This window comes from Brachionichthys hirsutus, unplaced genomic scaffold, assembly GCF_040956055.1.
Source record: "Brachionichthys hirsutus isolate HB-005 unplaced genomic scaffold, CSIRO-AGI_Bhir_v1 contig_769, whole genome shotgun sequence".
In the NCBI taxonomy this organism is placed as follows: Eukaryota; Metazoa; Chordata; class Actinopteri; order Lophiiformes; family Brachionichthyidae; genus Brachionichthys; species Brachionichthys hirsutus.
The window spans coordinates 126,270-147,257 of NW_027180320.1; the positions used below are offsets into that span (position 1 = coordinate 126,270).

Sequence of the window (20,988 nt, forward strand, 5' to 3'; positions counted from 1 at the left end):
ATTTCTCACCTTTTTGAAGATGCTGAGGTTCTCCTTGGGAGTGACCAGGTGGGACAGGATCAGAGATGAGGCAATAAGAGGGACCGTGAAGGTTAGACGTTTTGGAGACAAAGTCAGAGAGGACACTTAGATAGTTTGGACATGTCCAGAGGAGGGACAGGGACTATCAGTAGGAGGATGGAGCTTCACCTTCGGACAGGTTTGAGCACATCAACTCCATCAGACTTAATTTTATTTCTCCACGACATTCCAATAGTTCTGCTTCACATTATAGTCGGGGTTAGTGTCTGATTAATTATTACAACAAGCAGGTTTAAATTAACCTGCTACAAAGAAGTTCACAACTTCAGGATTCTATTAATGAGCAGCTGGAAGCCAGAAGGTTTTTTTAATTTATTTTTATTGGCACTTCAGTTTCAGCATTTATCCGTGGAATCCAGATGAGGACAAACGGAACTGAATGAATCTCGGTTCATGCGAGGCCCGTTCTGCTTCGCGCTAACGAAGGTTTACGCAGAAAGCAGAGACGACGCAGGTCGTGCTGACGTTTAAGCATCAGACATTTAAACATTTCTAGTATCACAAAAACTATTTGTCATAGATCGTCTCATCCCACCCCTTTCTTCATTTCATCCCACTTTCAATATGAAAAGCAGAAAATAAATTACTGTGTTTTTTTTAAAAAGGCTACTGAAGTGGTCATCTGGAGGTGAACGGCTTTAAAAGGGCTTGAATTCAAAAGTTGTCCCGCAGTGACTTTCATCCATCTATCAAAGTTCATAGAAAAAGGTCAAATAGACTAAACGGAGGCGGCGCTACACCCACACACACCAGCTAGACAACCTGACAGAACGGCTTCAGGGAAAATTTAACAAGCTTGGAAGTTGAAGCCCTTTCATTGATTTTAAACCCGAATCTTTTGAGACAGCTTCCAAACGTTCCTTTCTGTTGGCTCAGACAAAACATGAGATACAAGACAAACGCAATAATACTGTTAGCGAAACAAACTTGCTTAAATATTCCTAAAAAAAACAATTACAAACCAAATACTTGCACCGCGCAGAAAAACGACTCAAAGATCCTCTTTCTTGCAACGTGACGTTTTGAGTACACGACATAAAGGCCAAAAAAAGCAACGCCTCACATTTCCACTCGTCCTGCAGCTAGTTTTGCTCCGGCTATAAAAGCAGCGAGTCCTGGGAAATGTAGTTCTGTCTTCATATCCGTGACGTGTTTCCCGGGAGCGACGCTGCATTGGCACCGTGTCCGGGTTCTATCTGACCAGCTGGTAGGTGAACCAGTACATGAAGACGGGCTGCGCCGCCGCTATGGACATGGTGAGGTACATCCTCAGCTGGTTTCTGGTTCCCCTCACCAGCCTCCCCTCCGCCGCCGACTCGGATAACAGCTTCAGACGAAGCGTGCGGATCTGGGGGAGAGACGGCGCGAAGGCACTACTTTAACTAAATACGTAACTAAATTCAATATCAAAATCTGTTTTAAATGTGTTTTAGATGTGAAGTCAGACCTCCCTGACATGTTTGTAAACGAGTACAACCAAAGTTAATGAATAAAGAGTGAGAGGCGTATGGAAGGAAAAAAAGGACAGAAGCAGGAATTTTGTAACGTTTGAGGCCGAACGGGTTTCCATGGAAACAGGAGGGATCAGTCCCCCAGAGGCGACAGACCCAACGCACTGCTTTTGTGGCACCGTAAAACAGAACGTCTGTTGGTTACTACTCACAGTAAAGACAAAGATGGCGACGCAGCACCACAGAAGAGACAGATAGTAAGCCAGCCTCCCAAACAGCAGGCCGGCGACCACCCCGATGATCATCCTGAACAAACAGTCGAGAGAGGGAAAGGCAAAAGCATTAGCCGAACTTCACACGAAAGCCAAATCTGAGAAATGCTCTGCGCTTCCTCCCGCTGGAGACGCACCCGACGTATTTGTAGCCAGAGAAGGCCAGCAGGTCCACGGTGGTGAGGTCCGTCTTCACCGTCACGAGGTAGAGCGAGAGCAGGACCGCCAGGACTTCCATGATCAGCCAAACAAACGCCGAGCTGGCCTGAACTCCCAGCAGCTCTGGGGAAAACCTGCAGGAAAGGACGCCGTGAACACTAAAGCGTGGCTAATCGGCGTGACGTCCCGTCTGTAACCAAGCTGAGGGACGCTAGACTTCACTCTTTAACCAGAGGTTATGGCAAATTCCACTATAATAAAAGCGCGGCACCTGTTTTGTGTGCCGAGGGCCAGTCCGGCCACCAGGATGTACGTGATGAAGCCCATGGCGGGGATGTAGAGGTCGGGAGCGTTTACATCGAAGCGCGGCGCCACAGGCGTGTCCTGCTGGTAGTTCACCTCCCAGCTCTACGACCGGCAGACATTTTAGAGAGTTATTCATGACCGGGCTGAGAATACGCAGCCGATAAGTCCTGAAAACGTCATCAGCCTCTTTACATCGTCGCATGAGAATTACAGAGCGCCGCGTTCCTGCTTCCATCAATTCAGTTAAGATTCAGTTTACAGCAACGTCTGCCCCGACTCAAACAACTCAGCCAGCGAGGAAGACGAAGACGAAGAGCTTCAAACGCAGCAGGAAGCTCGGATTCGTTTAGATTCCGTGGGTGAGGAATGGGCTTACCTCGTGCATGTAAGGGAAGACGAGCAGCCCCAGCTTCTTCCCCACGTACAGCGTGTCCACTGCAAAGTAGTACTTCAGCTTGGAAATGGGAATGAACCGGTCCAGCTGGAACGTGGATGAACAGGATTATCTGAAAATGGGAGTCTGTGGCCTTCACTTCATGCACTGGCCAGCCTTAGAATGTAGACGCTTACATTCTTGTCCATGATCTCTCTTCCCTGGGAAGCCAAGGAGCTGCCGTACGCCATGGCCAGGTCGGACACGGGGCCCGACAGGGCGGGCTGCTGAGGGTATCCTGCTGCTGGAGGCCCCGGTCGGTTGCTGCCAACGCGACGCACAGACACTCATTGTTTTTAGTTTTGTTTAGTGTATATCTGAAGATATATTCAGAACACGCCAATTCTAGAAATACAAACTGCAGGAGCAATCGTGTGATTGGCTAATAGCTTTATATCCCTCACCTGTGCCCTGAATGAGATCCAGCAGCTGCAGCGCTCGTATCCTCGAACAGCCGGCTGCCTCCTGGATTATCCGGAGAGGCATTCCTGAGACGCATGTTAGGATCTGCAGGAAAGGGATGGATCGATACGTCAAGAAAGGGATCGATACCAACCTGAGAAATCACTTCTAATCTCAGGTAGTTTAAAGCAAGCATTAAAACGAGTAAAGCATGTCATTGCAGTGTGTGTGTGTGTGTGTGTGTGTGTGTGTTCCATTGTTGCTCCAGAAATGCAGATAAACTTCAACCAATCTTTAACCAACAGTACTTTATTTTTCTTGAGGGTTTCCTCTAGTGACTGCAGCATAATATATAATAAAATACTGACGCTGGATTTTAATCCTTTTTTTTTTTTATAATCCATTGGGTGTCGTTCTCACCAGTTTCCGTACACTTGGATGATACGCAGACATTTGTTAGATGCTATTGTATAACGGTCTTTATGCAACGTTACACAAGTTAGCATTATTTTCCTAACAATTGGCGTTTATTATTACGTCGTGGACAAACGTACCGCTCTAATAAAGCGACGCTGGTACCCAAATCCGTCAGAATTTAAGACCTAAATAATTCTAACAGTTTCGGTTTGTGTTTTTAGAAGTTGGGTTGTTTGAAGCTAGTTGCTAGCCTCGGGGAGCTAGCAAGCTAATGCGAGTCGGCGACTGAAACACCTTGTTGATTGATTAGAAACTACGTACGTAACTTACGCTGCCGGAAACCACCTTGTTTTGCGGTGTAATCCATTTGTTGTCTGCAGCAGCCGTCAGTTCATTAACTCTACTGAGACGTAGCTACGACTTGCTAGCAAGATACACTGCGTGAGATCGTTCATACATTTTACACGGAAGTGAACCGGTGCTTTCTCTTCTTCTTTAGTTGTAATGGTGCTCAAACTAGGCAAACACTGCCCCCTACTGTATGAAAGGGTCCATTGCGGTCGATTAAAACCACAAAACTCTTAGGGTGACAGTTCATGAAAAACAACTGATTAAGGATGAGTAATTCACTGATTTGACAGTATATCACAAAGGTTGCTGTAATTTAGATATTCTGTGAGGCAAAGGCTGATTAATGTGGATTTACAGACATATATTCAATCATTTTTAAAGTATGTTATATTGTTTTATTGTCTCTTTTTGGACTACATTCCATATTCTGCTTTGTATATATGTAAGTTGACATTTTACTTTCTGCCGCAGATGGAGCTGCATTTTTAAAAGATGCGATTCTGTCGTCACTGCTTGGAATTGGAACAGTTCCAATAGCTCCTGTCTGTGAACATAGTTTGTTGTTACATCCACATATTACAGTTAAAACTGCCACACACACACACAAATGTAAACTGGATAATATAAACAGATCCAGAATCATTACTGTCTTCATAATTTTAGATGGATTGAGGAGAAGCAGAAAACTGTAGTGAAAGGTTCTGCGGAGAACTCTTCACCTCCCGTATTCTTTTGTAACTTTGGAGCCACATGTAAATCCAAATGGTGCTGCTCGGAAAGACTTGGAATTTTCCCCCGATCTTCTCTCCTCGCACGCATACACCCCCATAGTCACATGTGGAGCACACACGTACACATGCAGTCATTTTGCTTGTAACACAAACACAAAAGCCAGAAGATGAGACTATTTTAAGGCATTTTATGTCATCACCACTGCTCCAAAGGTCACACACTACAATGGAGGTCTACAGCTAACAGCTTGGTGTGCTGTGACCTTTAAGACATGAAAGTGGCTCCGGGTGAAACTGTCTTTGGCAATTAAATTCAACAAAGTCCAATTCAAAGACAAGGGCAAGCAGTATCTGTGTGTGTGTGTGTGTGTGTGTGTGTGTTTCTTCTCACATGGGTTTCACAACAATGACGTGAAACAGCTTCAGTGTGGTTTAAACCCTGCACTATAAAAGTGCATTTTCTACCACCTGCTTGTGAATTTTTTCACATTGTGCAAATTGAGCTAGTGAATTTAAATATATCAGCCTGGTCTGCGTCTTTAACATTAAAACTTGGATTCAAGTGCAGGACCCCACAGCCGAGCGAGGATCATTTGTCCGGATAAACTTTCAACATAAAGCTTCATGAGAGTAGAAACATTTCGTTCATTGATTCACTGCCTCTTTTTTTAAAAAAACTTTATGAGATGAGAGGGGTATAAGAGAGAGAGAGAGAGAGAGAGAGAGTATATCTTTGGGATTATGAGAGAGAGAGGGAAAGAGAGAGAGCAAGAGAGAGAGAGAGAGAGCTGGAGTAAAACTCTCCCATCAGGCATGAAAGCTTTGTCTAGCTCATCTGCACCTGCGCTCATCAGTTTTACAGACCTTCCTCGTAACATTTCTGATGTAAATATTTCTGGTCATTTCTTTGCTCTCAACTTTCTTATTTTTCTCATTTTCCCAATAATCTATTTTTCCTCACACGCCCAACCATGGATCAAGGGATAATGGATTTTCCGATGATGGCAGCACAGGTAAGGGAACAGAACTAAACTGAATTTTAGTTATTACCGTACATTAAAGATTCTCAGGCAATAAAAAATATTTTTGTTAACCCCCCCCCCCTTAAGAATAATGTAATGTCTTATTCTGCTGGTTACTTTTTGGGAGACACCTTTACTGTGACAAACTTCTCTTACCAATGTAAGTAGAGCAAATACTGTAGATCCAATTGGCAAAGCTCTTTAATATAATTTGTGATTTTATTTTATTTTCGTGTTTGTTTTTGATTTAAATATATATTAAGTTGTAATATTTTTTGCTGCCTACTGTCAGTGTTTATAACCCACAATCATCTGGAAATCATGTCAAATCAAAAATAATGTATTGAACACCAAAATACTCGCATTTCATTTAAACAGCTGAGTCACCATATGGAGCTTTCTTGCAATCTTACTGGGAATTTGAAACTTTAAAATGAGTGGAGCGTCCACGATCGATAAACACACAAAGAGCTGCTGCATTGAGCTGAGAAAAAACTCTGTTCCAGTTTTCAATATTAAACAAAGATACCAACCAGTCAATCAAAGAAGTGTAACAAAAGCAAATAAATGGAAGCACTTTTGTAAAAGAATGTATCAGAAATTTCCTCTTCTGTTTTTAGCTTACTTGGGTTTAAGTTTCAGGGCTAAGGCTTTAAAAGATTTGGGAAATTTGTTTCCAAGAATTGTTAATTTTATACAAAGGAGCAAAAAAAAATAAAAAAAATAAATGACTTTGTTTTGTGCTTTTCTGGTGTGTAAGGTTTCTGCTCTTTCTCTCTCTCTCTGTCTTCTCTGAATTACGATGTAGAGCTAAGAGTAGCCTGAGGAAAGACCACGGCGGCACAATAAAGGTCCATTTATGATGTGTAGACCTAAGCAGCCCGTGGGTGGATTTTGAAAGCATGCATTGTGATGTGCTTTTCAAGTGCAAGTACACAGACAGCCCATTTTCACTACATTGAGTTGATGCAACGTTGCTGCTCAGTTCACAGGAGGAAAGAAAATACTTTTTCCTTTATCAGAATTGTTTTTGCTGAAAGCATAGTGAGGAGTTTACGTGCATCAAATTAAGATTTAATAAAGAAAATGTTCAATGCGTTTGTGCATGAGATGCATTTTCTCTTGCAATTGTATTTAATATATCGGAGCATTAAAACAACAGTCACAACTTCAACACATGAATAAGACATCGACTTTTAACAAACACAAACTTAGATGGTGTTTTATTTCACGACGTGTGCAGCAATCTGCCTGTGCAGCTGAGTTAATCTCCTGCAGTGGACCCGACCTTTCTGTGACAATGTGATGGAAAGCCTCCCATGATAACCATCTGCCCAACTTACATCAGCAAATCTTCAGATTCACCGAAGCAAAGGCAGAAAAAAAAATTATTCTATGGGCTGGAACAGAAGGCAAGTGGATTTCTACTGCTTTTTTTTTTTTGTTCCACGTGAGGTTTCCATACCTCTTGGATGTGTTTCTATTTCGGATGGATGAGGATGACGCTGCGTGAAGTATCTGATAAACCTTTGATCAGATGGCAAGCTGACCTAACTCTTCATGAGGCACATACTCTGATTGATGTGACTCAATTAAGATTAATAATTAGCCTTCACTGCAGGGTTGGTTTGTCACACACAGGGACTGCGATCCAGTCACCAACACCCGATCTGGTCCCTACCTGAGCCACGTGTTGTGTTCAAGGACACAATGAGCAAAAAAAAAAAAAGCAGCATCAGTTCAAACAGGATGCAAGCAGGACGCATGATGATCGACCTGAAGTAGAATTATAGCAAATGGCTTCAAAACATTAAAGTTGACCAGATTTATCTCTTTGAACCACTAACTGTTAACCCCATGATGCATTTCAGTGATTTAGAGAGCTCGGTAAAACGAGCAAACAGGCAGACAAACAACAAACCTTTTGCAGTACCTGGTTGTCGTGTCATGATTTTGTTTACAAGCGCATGGACGAGTTGACTTCAGCGTTTAGAGACAGCATGGCGTGATTAAGGACCACAAATCACGCACACCCGATTCACTCTCCTAGAACAGATGGCTCTCAGATGAGGCTTTCCATCAAGCCCCACCTCAGCTGGACAGGGTTCAGGTGTGGAGGGGGGCCCAGAGACAACAGTCTGCTGTCTGTGGGGAGTGTTCACACTGAGGTCAACTTTGACCCCACAGTTCATGAGAAACTCTGGAGGGGACGAGTCAGCGTAGATTCTCATCCATCCAGGTCTCAGGGCTGTTTTTATTTAAACTCCGTGTTTTTTGGGGTCAGCGAGGCGATCAGAGCACCCAGGAGAAACCCACGAGGAGAACCCCAACCAGGAAGCGTCGTCTTAAATAGGCTGAACACGGCAACATGTTACTCCTCTCAGTCTCCTGCCTGAATTCTTGTGACGGCTTTGACAGGACTTAGTTCTTGAACAAGTTTGCCTGCTTTTACGACATGCACTTAGTAAACTCAACATCCCAGTGCATGAAGAGGCTCTTGTGTCTGTTCAGGAAACACACAGTGATAATAAAACAGAGCTGGCATCTATTTCTGTAGAGTGAGACAGTACATATGGGATGTGTAGTGCCTTTGTGTGCACGTTGTGTGCTCGTTTGCTTTGGTGTGACGTGGTTGCAGATTCACCTCGTTGTTCTGGACGGTGCATCATTAATCCTACATGAATGTGTAGACGGAGGCCCGTAGCGGCTCGAACGATGATGATCCAGAACGGAACAGTGCAGATTGTGTTCTACTATAAAGATGTTTATCACCATGGTTACAATAGTAATCACTGAACAAGGTTGTAAATGGGAAATATTGACTGATTGCTTTAGTACTTGGGTGTTAGAATTCCAAAAGTAATTTTATGGTCATCTAATTGTGAATGCGCACGGATATCAATGACTGTGTGTGTGTGTTTGAAGCGTGAAGGGTCTTATGAAAGCTGAATAAGGTCACTTAATGATGTCAGTGAATGCTGCTCTTTGCTCGTCTGTCAGGCTCTGAAGCCCTCCAGGAAAATTTAGCACAGATTCAACCAGCCATGAGAAATAGACCTCTCTCTCTCTCTCTCCCTCTCTCTCCAATTCCACATTTCTCTCTCTCAAGTGAGAGAGAGAGGAATGTTCTTCACAGAACTGCTGTCGTGACTCTGGACACTTAGGACATTTTTATGTATATTATACCCTAGAAGATACATACGTGAGCAGGAAGATGCATGTGTGCCGAATACAAACACAAATCTCTTCATCCTTTCTGGCCCTGTCCTCTGCTTCTATTCACCTCCTCAGTAATTTCTTTCAGTCTTCACTTGATCTCTTTCTGTCTTTCTCTTTGACAGATGTTTCATAAAGAAGAGGAACAGCTGGCTGCTATGGGGCTGTTTATTCACCCCTTCTTCATCTTCTGTCCTCTCACTCTTTTCTTTCATCCTTATTTTTTTTATTTTTGATGCGGTCACAGATGGAGAACCAAAATTCTGGCCCTGGAAATATATATATATGTAAGGTTTTTTAAAGTCTAAATCGTAATGTATATTCCAGCTGTGAGTTCTACGCCATGCAACGATTTGGAGGCTGACAGGGTTGGGAGGGAGGTGAGATGTGTGATGAAGATCAGCAGAGGTGAGGAAAGAGAGTGCACGAGCAAAACAATGAATTTATGATGACAAAGGGAGATGCAAGGTAGCGATAGGGCAGATAACAGTGGCAGCGAGGACACTTTACTCTTGGAATTAAAAGGGGAAACACAGCTGAAGGACTTTTTATTTTTTCCCCATAACAGAATTCAAACCATTTGCCCCATTGGGAAATGTTCTAAATGATGAGTTTCTGAAATAGAAAATGTGACGCAATGCATGTCAGCGATGTTCTTGCACCCATTGCATGAATTCTGGACTTAAAATAAATCCGGAGTTAAATGTTTTTTGCATTGATGCGCACAGAACATGAAATACAAAGGCACGTTTTCTAACTTGTGCACATGCATCAACCCATGCACACATAGCCATACTGTTACTGTGGTAACGCACACACACATAAACGCAGGTGCATGCCATATGTACAAGTCTCCATGCGTGTAAAACACACAAATACACAGAGGAATCCTCATTTCTGTCTCACGTGCTGTTTTGATACAGATCTGATGTGCAGTAGGGTTTGTGTTACATTTCTCCATGAATGTAGGCGCCGTGCTTTCTGCCTCCTGCGATGTGGCGTGCAGAAATGTTCACATTTCTCTTTAATTAACAAAGACGTGTGGTTCTGTATTGTTCTGAGTTTGGCTGGTTTGGCTGCTTTAATGCTCCAGCATTATCCCAGCAGTGAGATGCACGCCGGCTCGAGGCTACAAACGCCCCGGTCAGCTGATTTATGGGTGAAAACTCTTCTCTGTGACTCTAACACACAATACACACAATACACACAAAACAAATTATGCTGCGTTCTCTTTCTCTTTGTCTATATTACAAGCAATTCTTTACACAACAGTGATCACAATGGGATGTGTAATCTGTCTCACACACACACACACACGCACACACACACACAAGCTCTCACAGTGTGCATCCAGCTCTATTTTTCACTGGGAGGGATTTCTCTCCCTCTCTCTCTCTCTCTCTCTCTCTCTCTCACTCTGTGTCTCCCATATTGAGTTTATTCTCTCATTCCGTGGAAGCTCTCAGTGCAAGTCTGAGCTTGGGACGGGACCGGCAGGAACTCTATCACTGATCCCTTTCTGCACACACAGCCGGCAGCAGGTACAAGTCTTTCTCACGGTGGACGCTTCTGTTGATCTGAGTGTAGATTATAACAACGTGAAGAAGCAGAGAACCATTTATTGTTATTTTGCATCTCTGGTGTGATTTGTTTTTATTCTATTGTTATTTTGCATCAAGTGAGTAATTTAATATTAGTTTTATTGGTATTGTTAAATGTCGATGATTTATGTACTAAGGACTTTCAACGGAAACAAGACCGCAAGGGCTTTTTTGAAATGCTCCTCTTAGACAGGATGTTTGACTGTACTTGTACTGTAATACATGCTACTGTTTGACTGTACTTGTATTCTAACATTCTATCGAATAAATATATTCATCATCATTATCAGAACTGAAACAATCAGGAATAATGCCAGCTTTTATACGGCGTGTTTTAGAGGCAGCTTTCTTAGTTTCAACAGTAGAATGACTTCATTTAGAAAGATCTGAATGTCTTGTGTTTCAGAACCGGTTCCTCCTGACAACTTCAAGACAAATTCTTGCAAATACAACATAACTATTTATTTTTTGGGGTAAAGTTGTGCTATTTGAGACTGGATTTGAATTTTTTTTAAACTGGTTTTGTTCCCAGAAGTTGTTCTTTTGTCATCACATGCTCTCTTAGCTTTCTCTTTTTACTTGAATTGTTGTCATGCTGCATCCTGTTTGCACACACAATAGTCCCAGAGCCACAGGAGTAACATGTGTTAACACTTATTTATTGCATTTGACAGTGCACAGGCATCACCTTACTTCACATTTTGATTTGGTTTTTCTTTTTGGGGTATACATCTCTGTGATGGAATACATAGAAAGTTAATGTCTAGATTTGCAGGCTGTGTAACATCTAAATATAGTATTAATTCATCAGAACCAGTTAGATTTAGTCCTTTATGAGCCATTCATTCATTGCTGAACTGTTGTGACATCTCTTTCAGACACAAATTACAAATTACAGTTGAGATGAATAATAAAGTGAATTCTACGGGCACTATGAGTGGCAGGAGATTCATAAGAAATAAGTTTTATTTATTATGCGTAAACAGATGTGTTAGTCCCCGAAAATCTATATTGGGATTATTTAAAAAATAATCCACCAAAAGAAAAAAGAAAATCTCACACATGAAAGAAGTGAACTTGGCTTGTTAACAAAACGTAAATAAAAGATGAAATTACAACGCGTTTGCTTGAACACCCATGTTCAGTTGGAGAGGTGACAAATTAAGTGCTCCCGTTGCAACGTATTGTGTTTGAGGATTTCATAGTCTGTTGCAGGACAGTTGGATGCTTTTAATTGTCCTGAAACACACAAGAGAAATGTGAACAATTCCCTACGAGAAGACGTTTTAATAAAATATAAATTAAGTTGACGATGCAAACGTTCTGACAGTTTTACTCATAAATTATGCTGCCACATTTAGGTGCTGTTTTCCTTTCCGAGGGCTGGACACACACGAGCAGATAACAGCTGTCTGCGTTACAGTGATGAGATGAGACAGCGGTGCATGAATAATGATGCATGCTGTACGGGAAGATGATCATCCTCTCCATCAGATTCAGTGCATGCCATGCAAGGAGGTTGGGAAATGTCATGAGAACATTTATTTGTATCTGTTTTAATCTCTTTTATTCCAGCTTCTGTTGCTCTTACAATGCGCAGGAATTGCGTAGAGCTGTGTGTTGTTGTGGGATTCTGGAAAAGCGACATCTAATCTTGTCCATTTAGATTTGAAACACTTCACAATGCCAGCGGTATATGACACACACCTAATCCCAGAGAAAACAGAGTCAGATGCTCCCTCTGATCTCATGTTGACCCTCCTTAAACTGGGTGATTGAGCGCTAGCAAAGGCATCACTCAACGCTCTACTCACATTGTTCATATTGCAAGAAGGAAACTATTTTAGACCTCCATCCCATCTCTGAAGACGTTAGTATCTAATGACAGCAATACGCACTTACTGAGCTTTTGCACACGATGCATTGTAATGGGTTTCCCTTGTAATAGTCAGTGACAGGAAAAAGAAAAGCATTTGTTTTTTTCCCCCCATCCCCCTCAGTACGATGGGTTTTCTCTTGGAAAATTTACCCTGAAGTCACTCACAACTTGTAAGACGGATGGATGAGGATAGGAGAGAAGCATCGCGGAGTCACGGCAGAGGCCAAACCTATTTATCATCACAGACACACAAACATTTAGTCATCCGCTTCGTTATGATTCATAGTCTTCAATACATATTTCCATCTTTTTCAGGTATGTTCTAGGTCTCTGTGACGTCATTCTTATACATAAATCAATATATATCAATAACTATTGTTAAGTCTGACATGCTGACATCTATGACAGCTTTCTTCTAGTACAAACTTAATGGAACTATTAATGTGGCTGAGGAATAACAGACTTATATTTATTTTGGTTTATTCCCCACCCACATGAATAAATGGATATTTTTTTTCAAACATTCCACTAAATGCAAAAAAAAACCATGCAAAAAATACTTTGTTCGCACCAGAAAAAGTTAAACAACCAGACAAAACTTTTCCAGCACGGTCAGGTGAGAAGCAGAATAAGGCTTTTACATGCTCGAACTGCCTCGAGCAGTGAAGTCAGACTTTAATCTGTTAAAGTGAAAGCTGCAATTATTCCTGGTCACTGAGCTGTCTGTTCCCATCAGCATGTCAAGGCAATAGTTTGTACGTCAGTCTGAGACAACTTTTGCGCTTCCTGCTTGTGTTCTTGCTTTTTTTTTGCTGTGTGTTTGTATGTGTGTGTGAATAGTTACAGTGGATTAAGTGCATTCTGACTTTACCATCTGCACACATGAGCATCACACCTCTGGGCAGGCAGCAGAACAAGCACCTAAAAGTAGAGCTAATTGAGGTGTGTAAAAGTGTGTGTTTGTTTGCGACAGAAAAGAAATGAATTGTTTGTTTCTCCTACAGATATTCTAGGTAATTATAATTCTGGATCAGTGAATCTCCTTCCTGTGTTCCACTGGGCGCTACGGAAGCCCCCCAGGGACACAGCATGTCCAGCTGAGATAGAAATACAGATTCATTATCTCATTTACTTGTTTTGTCCTTCTCTTCCGTACTTTATAAGCGTATGCTTCATTCTTTCAGTACATGTGATGGATTTGTCAGATGTTCCTAATCCATCTGACATTTAATCCCATTGAGATCCCGATTCTTCCTCATTGTACTGTACAGCTGCCTTGCGATTGGGCACAGCTGTGGGGTTTACCTGATGCGGGAATGATCTTAAAGTTTCTCCAAACTTTCTACAACAAAAATGAGCCCTCTTCCTCTCTCTTGACAGCATTTCCCGGCCGTGAGTGGAGCCTTCATGGATTCCCCCTACAACGGCAACACGTCCTTGCAGACGTCAACCTCCAACCTCAACGCCGGCTACGCTCGACCCTCGGAAGCGGAGGATGATGGCAAAGTGTCCAGTGACACCATTTGGCTGTGGATCGCTGTGCTGGCAACCATTGGCAACATAGTGGTGGTGGCTGTGGTCTGCGCCTGTGCCTTCTGACAAGATGGAAGTGAACGTGCTGCTACCGTCAGTGGAAAATCTTATATAGGCTGAAAGTATATATTTTTCCAGAAATTATGTAAAATAGCTTTACTTTTAGATCGATCGGTAAGCTTTAATTTGAGATTCCTCATTCAAATACTTTAGATACAAATACACATCTAGCAGGAAAGCACAGTATTCACACTATAGATCACCATAAAATGATTAACCCTTTCCGTTTATATTGCACGGTGGAAAATGCTTCAGTCACACATAAAATGAGCCCATTTCCCTGCTGATCAGTAAATGTTCAATCACAGCTCTTCCAAAACAAACGGTTGAATCTATGAGGGCCACTTCAAAAGATTTATCAATTTAGTTATTGCTCTCTAATATGACAGAAAAACACATTAAAAAAAACAAGACAATTACTGTTTACATCGAGCGGGGTGAAGTAATGTTCAGATAAACCTGTTCTCAGATTTACTCTTTCGAGATCAAGACTCTAAATGTGTCACACAGATCAGTTTTTTTTTTGTTAGTGTCCGTTCTTTACAACTCTAAAACTGAATTTATTCATGTTGGACTTCAGGGTAAAAAACAAAAACACTCTGGTCTTATCATGATAGGGATAATTTTGCCAATGGTAAGCTGCTTATGCTGGAGTTATATAAACTCAGCAGAGGCCAGCCTCTGGATTAAACAAGATCATAGGCTCTGATCTCACGTTGGGATCAGAGCCTGAATGAGCTGTAGCTGCATACGAGGTTGGAGCTCTGTAAGTCTGTAGCGTCATGATTGACCTCTGAGCTGAACTGTCTGTACTGATTTGTATTTATTTATTAGATATGACCTCGACTGTTGCTACACCAGTCATGCTTTTTCTATTTTGGATGATGCTAATAAATGACGGCAGATTTAGCAGCTGCTAAAATCTCAATTCTAGTTAGACCAGCTATGAGAACCTAAATCCTTGATAATTTTACATTTATTATCATATTATTAGGCTTTTCCTTAGATTTGAATGAGACATGAGGTCGACCTTTCGGTTAGCACTGCTAGCGATGGGCTGTCCTTTCACTGTGGTGCCGCAGCATCTTCAGACAGCATGAAGCCGTGAACGGCAGAGGTCGGGCCCGGTGGGGCTTTTCTGACTGACTTCGGACTTCGGACAAAACGCGAGCTATTTTGCTCGCGTTTTGGCTTTGGAGGAAAGTCTTTAAGAAAGGAAGAATATTATTTTTTACAGGGACACTTGTAAAATTTAGTTTTCCCCTTTGCCTTTGCTTAAGAAATCCTTACTCCAAGCTCCTCTTTAAAATGAAAATTATCCAAATCCACATTTTGTGATTGAAAATGTTTCAGGAAAAACATAATGATGCTTTTTACTGTTGCCAATCTGTGCATGGTAAAGTTTCGGCGAACAGTTAGGCCAATTAGATCTCTACTTACAGCAAGCATGTGTGCTTTAATAATGATCTGGGGCTCCTCTGGCATCTTGGACTCACTGTTCACGCTAAAACGCCGTCTCAGATGACTTGTTCAGCATTCCTTCATACATCATGCAGTTTTAACCCAGTGCTGTCGGAGTGATTCACGCAGCAGCATGTGTGTGTTTACACTAAGGCATGTGTTCACATCACCATCTCTAAGTTGAAATTCAGCCTTGCTTAAACTGACTAATTGTCCTATCAGTGCTCAGCAGAGTAATGAGCTGTAATGCCTCTCTCTCCTCTTTCCCTTTCCCTCGCTCAGCGTCCCAGTGGGAAGTGTGGCCCCTGCTGGCTATTAGAGTGGGCAGATCACACTTCTGTGGCTGACTTTAATACAGGATGATTTTTACAGATACAGATAGAGTCTGAAGAGTGTGAGTAGATACGATTTGATTTGTAGTGTTTTTCATCTGAGAGTGTTGGGTCGAGTGATTCACAAAGTCTTAAATGGAAGATGTAGCAAAAGAATAAAGATAAAGACGACATGTTCATTTCTACCATTAACACTGCAAACCATTGAAATTACATAAGAGTAAAAATGAGGCAATAGAGGAGAGAAGAGAGCTGCTGCATCACTGGTAGAGAAGGACAACGAATTGGTGAAGTAGAGGAATGAGAATAGTGCATGAGAAATATAAAGATGTGAGAAAAATCAAGGAGGCAATAAAAGGGAATGGAAATTGCTGTGTTGTTTGCCAGATATAACTCATCTTTTGCCAGACAGGAAGTGGTACAGAGGCTGTAAACTTAAAAACTGCTGACATAGAAGTGTAAACATTTTATTATTTATCTAGATTTATTTTATGCTGTCTATAAATTGAAAGAGTTAGAAATTATCCTTAGTTCTAATGTTCTAAATGAGTAAGACCTTCCAGTCGTGGTCTTTGACTGGTCGAGGCTCCGGTGTCCGCTGTTCACCACCACCTTCATCCAACCAGCCAACCAACCAACCAACCAACCACCCAACCAATCAACCAGCAGCCTAGAATGACCACCAAGGGACTTTAACTGTTTAAACACCAGCAGTGGTTTCAATGTTCCCAGTAGTTTAAAAGGTTCTGGACCTGAATCAGTCGACTCCGCTCAGAAGAAAGGATCACAGCATGAGCATCAACTTATGGACAAGATGATTCACGGCACCCCCAACGAGACAGTTATCCCCGACCCATGGAAGGAAGGACGACGCATCCACTATGCTGTCCAACTCCAGCTGCCGGTTAACAGCCCATTAACCCCAGTGACAACCCCCCAGGAAGGAGGTAAGAAAAGAACTACCCGTACTTGCTGGTGTGCGGTTCAAAATGCATTAGAAGGATGATAAATAAAGCATTTGAATTGACAGAGCAGATACGATGAGCCGTCACTAAATGGTGGAGGACATCAGAGGCTTAGTGTAGATCTGCCATCATTAATAGTGATATTAAGAGGCATATTCATTTTTGCATATTCTGAAAATAATTCTCAAAATATTTACAGCCCAGTTACACTTTCTGGACCAAAAAACATGAGAAACATCCAGACAACGAATCCTCACTGGATCCGACTCTTCAAATCTTTCCCCTCTTCTTCCTCCATCTATCTACTCCTTTCACGGTTTATCTAACAGGACATTTATGCACAGTGTATTCTCAGCCTTTAGGCCAGAATCGGTGATGTGAGGATGACGCATCTGTAATAAAAGGATCGGACAGCGGAGCGGCGTAATGGAGTTCCCTCCCTGAATAATGAAGACTTGAACAGAAAGAAATATTGCAAAAAATAAAATAATGACTGACTTTTTATTTTGGCTTCAGTCCCATCTGCAACATGGAGAGGGATGGGTTTAAGATCGATACTGCCGTCCACCAAATTAAATTCTTTAAAATGCATTTTTCATAAAACATAGAAGAAGAATACCTCAGAAGGAATACAGAAGCTGGATCAGAAAAGTACGACGGAAAAACGCCTCTCCATGTTTTTAAAGAAACGCTCTGAAACAGCGTGTATCGCTCTCTTCCTACAGAAGTCACCATCACGGATGTTGGCAGGAGGATCGCTGAGAACATGTTCGACAAGCGACGAGCAGAAATAGCATGTTTTCTGGAGGACAACAAAGGAATGGATTTGCATGAAGGGATGCGGAGAAACTGCAGCGTGGTAAAGCTAAGAAATGAGGCAACAGTCTGCGATGGAGGAAAGGGTTAATTTAATTGTTGCTGCTCACAACACACAACCTGGACGACACAGAAGTATCTGAAGATCCAGGATGATGCTGAACATTAACCACATGTAAGGAGCTGAAACAATTGATTGTGTTTCACGTAAGAAATATTTAATGCTAACATGCTAACACCATAGAATTATCCCGCATCATGCATGCTTCACTTGCCATGCATGGATAACGGAAGATCTCTCTCTCTCTCTCCAATGATAAATTGTAATACCCGTCTCTTATTTGCACCTGGTAAAACAAAGACCTTTAGATTTATTAGTTAATATAAGTGTAATACAATTTGTTCTTTATGTACATTTAAAGTTGTCTTTGAATAATTCCTCTCTGTGTTTTTTTTAAGTCATGCTTTGAATTATAACCTTCAAATGAGATGTTGTGAAGGCAGACATTTCTCCTGCATCACACTGAGTCTGCTGTTATGTAACTTCATTAAATGATTCAGGATATGAGATGTTTGTTTATGAACCTGCACTTTTAACACACTGCAGCATCATTTTATTAGTTCAAAACCTTTGTTCTAGAGGACATTGCAGTTCTTTAAGTTATATAAGTACTCATATTTATCTCGTTGTTATATAATATCATTTGTCCGTTACATGGATGAAATGATGAGTTCGGAGATGTTAGTCTTGATATCCATCTAGTGACGATGCAGCTTGATTAAGCCTCCTCTGATGGCATACTTTCCTGCTTCAACTAAAATGACTGATCAGACACGTGAAGAATAAAAGCAAAGCGGTATTATAATAATACAACCCAAGACGAAACATCAAGTACATTTACATGGTGTGTATTCTTTGTTAAACCCATTGATGTCACTCCTGAAACATTTTCACGACAGAATTTTCTCATTTCAAGAAGCTTTACAAAAACATTTCTAGAACACGCATTCCAGGTTCTCTGGTTTCCTCCCACATCAAAAATACATGCAATATAGATGAATTGATTATTCCAAAATTGCCTGTAGTGTATGAGTGTGTGCCTGAATGGTTGCCTGTCTCTGTGTGGCCCTGCGATACATGGCGACGCATTCGGGGTGTACCCCGCCTCTTGCCCATAGCAGGCTGGGATAGGCTCCAGGAACTCCTGTGACGCGGAAAAGCAGAAGAAAGTGGATGGATGGACATTTCAAGGCAACAATTCATGGTGGCTGGGCAATAGAGGGCGCCAAGGTGCCCACCTCTTCCTGTGTTGTCTGCTGCGCTGGAGGTGGGCGTGGCCGAGGGGCATCAGTGAAGAGGCAACACCTGTTTTCATCAGTGCATCTTTCACTCAAAATTGAATTACTATTGGAAAGAGCCCATTAATGCTGTCCACATATGACTGTAAGGTGGTTATCACCAAATAACACAAAGTATTGTTTCATATATTTCTACATGTACAATAATAGATATCCTATCTATCCCTGACCTTGAATGGATCACACTTTGTACACAATCCATTCATCAGTGGAAAACACTGAAGGTATCTTATTTGCATTCAAGGTTGTACAAACATAAAGATAAAATATCACTTAGATTAAAAAACAAAAAATCTCATGTCGTGGCTGCAAAGAAGAAAGTATTTGGCAGGAGGCTGCGTTTCATGCAGCTTGTGAGTCATTCCAGGAAAGAACAAAGGCATTAATCACCGTTAGACAAATACAAGGACGGATGTAAGAACCAGATTGTTTGGGTAAAGTGATTTGACGTTAAAACTCCTTAGCCTTGAGAGCAGGGCTGTCTGACCCAACGGGAAAAAAAAGGGATAATATATACAGCTCTCCAATGCCAATCTATTTGAAAGAGCATTCCAATAATTGAAATCTGATCAGTAAACTCTTTCAAGTGAGAAATATTTCATAAATAAAAACCATTATACCAGTGTCTGATCTGGAATGCATCAGCACTAGACTCTACATTCATCCAGCATGTAGTGGCACAGATTTATAGGCAAATCATTTAGCAGAGAACGATCATGTGGATGTAATAAATTAGAACAAAGGCCGAGACACACAGTCTGAGCCAGCATGACTCGATGGGACGGCTTAGTGTGTGTGTGTGTGTGTCTTCCAGTATAGGATGACTCACTGATTCAGTCACTCTAATCAGTTTGGAGAAATTCCTTTATGTCTCATGTGGCACAGATCTGGATTTAGTGCATAGATCCTCACGGCATTATAACTTTCATCTTCTAAGGCAAACATATATCAATTGGACTGCGTACGCCAACCTTTCCATGCTAATCTATAGCAGCGGTGACGCATCCTGAAGTTGCATCACATGATAAAGTACCTCTTAATGTATAAAATGTGAGAAATGGCTGGTAGTGAATGGTCTTTTGTTTTTTTTTCATCTGGGGGTGCAGATTGCTCAACAGCTGCCCCCTGGGAGCCAGTCTCTGACTTTAAAGGAGCCTATTATAATGCAATAATAATTAAATACAGATGTTGGTGGGATCTCACTCACACACACACACACACACGATATATGTGTTTACTTTAATAAGGATCCTTGTCCTTCCTCTTTACTGCTCTGCTTTGTTGTCCACCATCGACTCTTTACCAGGTAAACAGGTCAAGTAACTAAATCGTGAATGTCTGCTGTTTAGTGCTGATTTGAAGAGCTTTCTGCTGACGACTGCTGCCTGCCGTGGAAAACATGACCTCGCAAGAACAATGAAAGTACAGCAATACAGTAAAATACTCGGCCAAACAAGAGCAATTAGCCAAAGGAGCTTTAATATAGCTGAAGGGAGCAGCAGACGTGGGCGATGGCTTCGTAAATACAGATGACTTATTTTAACTGCTTTAAGGAGTTAGAAGAAATAAACTATTTGCAGCTACAAATCACTGAAGCAATATAATTACATATAAATGTTAGAAGCTCTGCTGTCTGACATAATACTTTGAATTGTGCCTGGAGAATTCATTGCTGTCTCTCACTCTCTCTCTCTCACACACACACACCTACACACACCAGTATGAGAGTCTGTCTGGAAATGGTAGAAACAAAGAGGAGGTCTGGGAATGCTGACGAGGGGGAGAGAGATGGAAAGTTGCAACTTCAGGGCAAACCGGACCGCATGCTATGAGAAGGAATGCATGTGTCTTTGTAGCAGCGTGGAAGAGCAAATGAAAAGAAGACCGGAGGAGGAGGAGGAGGAGGAAAGAAGCACCGAGGGAGGGATCTAAGCTGAGGCTGCAGCGTGGCGCTGCGTCTGAATGAAAGAACCTCTCTCTCCCACTCGCTCCTATATGCATGGCTCATGTCTGCTGCAGCAAACGAGCACATGTCCAGAACAAACAAGGCGAGCGTCTCTCAGCCGGAGGTAAATATTTTGTAGAAACTTTAGCCGTCGGTGCAACTTTGAATATTCAAATGCTTTTTTTTTTTTAGCCAT

General features: G+C 41.8%; 2 protein-coding genes across 3 annotated transcripts; one reads left to right on the plus strand and one right to left on the minus strand.

The window, feature by feature from the left end:
* Positions 1-382: 382 nt before the first annotated feature.
* Positions 383-3,977, minus strand: LOC137912653 (protein YIF1B-like). 2 transcript variants are annotated; one of them, XM_068756790.1, is made up of 8 exons: positions 3,852-3,977; positions 3,107-3,209; positions 2,840-2,966; positions 2,646-2,750; positions 2,235-2,371; positions 1,942-2,097; positions 1,745-1,838; positions 383-1,429 (listed from the first exon to the last, which is right to left on the minus strand). In XM_068756790.1, the coding sequence occupies exons 1-8, from the start codon at positions 3,886-3,888 to the stop codon at positions 1,274-1,276; spliced, it is 915 nt and encodes a 304-aa protein (XP_068612891.1). In that variant the 5' UTR covers positions 3,889-3,977; the 3' UTR covers positions 383-1,273. The 2 variants fall into 2 exon arrangements, with proteins under 2 accessions (XP_068612891.1, XP_068612890.1); XM_068756789.1 differs by having other exon boundaries at positions 3,843-3,971.
* Positions 3,978-5,574: 1,597 nt separating this feature from the next.
* On the plus strand, positions 5,575-13,920 carry LOC137912668 (uncharacterized protein C14orf132-like). Its single transcript, XM_068756809.1, has 2 exons — positions 5,575-5,616; positions 13,702-13,920. Exons 1-2 carry the CDS (start codon positions 5,575-5,577, stop codon positions 13,918-13,920), a joined length of 261 nt encoding a protein of 86 aa, XP_068612910.1.
* Positions 13,921-20,988: the final 7,068 nt, after the last annotated feature.

Excerpts from the sequence above, each read along its gene's own strand:
- LOC137912653 (XM_068756789.1), bottom strand. The coding sequence starts at position 3,888 with ATGGATTACACCGCAAAACAAGGTGGTTTCCGGCAGCGTAAGTTAC. Across the intron at positions 3,210-3,842 it reads TTTCCGGCAGCGTAAGTTAC|ATCCTAACATGCGTCTCAGG; the intron begins GTACGTAGTTTC and ends CCTTTCCTGCAG. Across the intron at positions 1,839-1,941 it reads TCTGGCTACAAATACGTCGG|GATGATCATCGGGGTGGTCG; the intron begins GTGCGTCTCCAG and ends CTGTTTGTTCAG.
- LOC137912668 (XM_068756809.1), top strand. The coding sequence starts at position 5,575 with ATGGATCAAGGGATAATGGATTTTCCGATGATGGCAGCACAG. Across the intron at positions 5,617-13,701 it reads TTCCGATGATGGCAGCACAG|CATTTCCCGGCCGTGAGTGG; the intron begins GTAAGGGAACAG and ends CTCTCTTGACAG.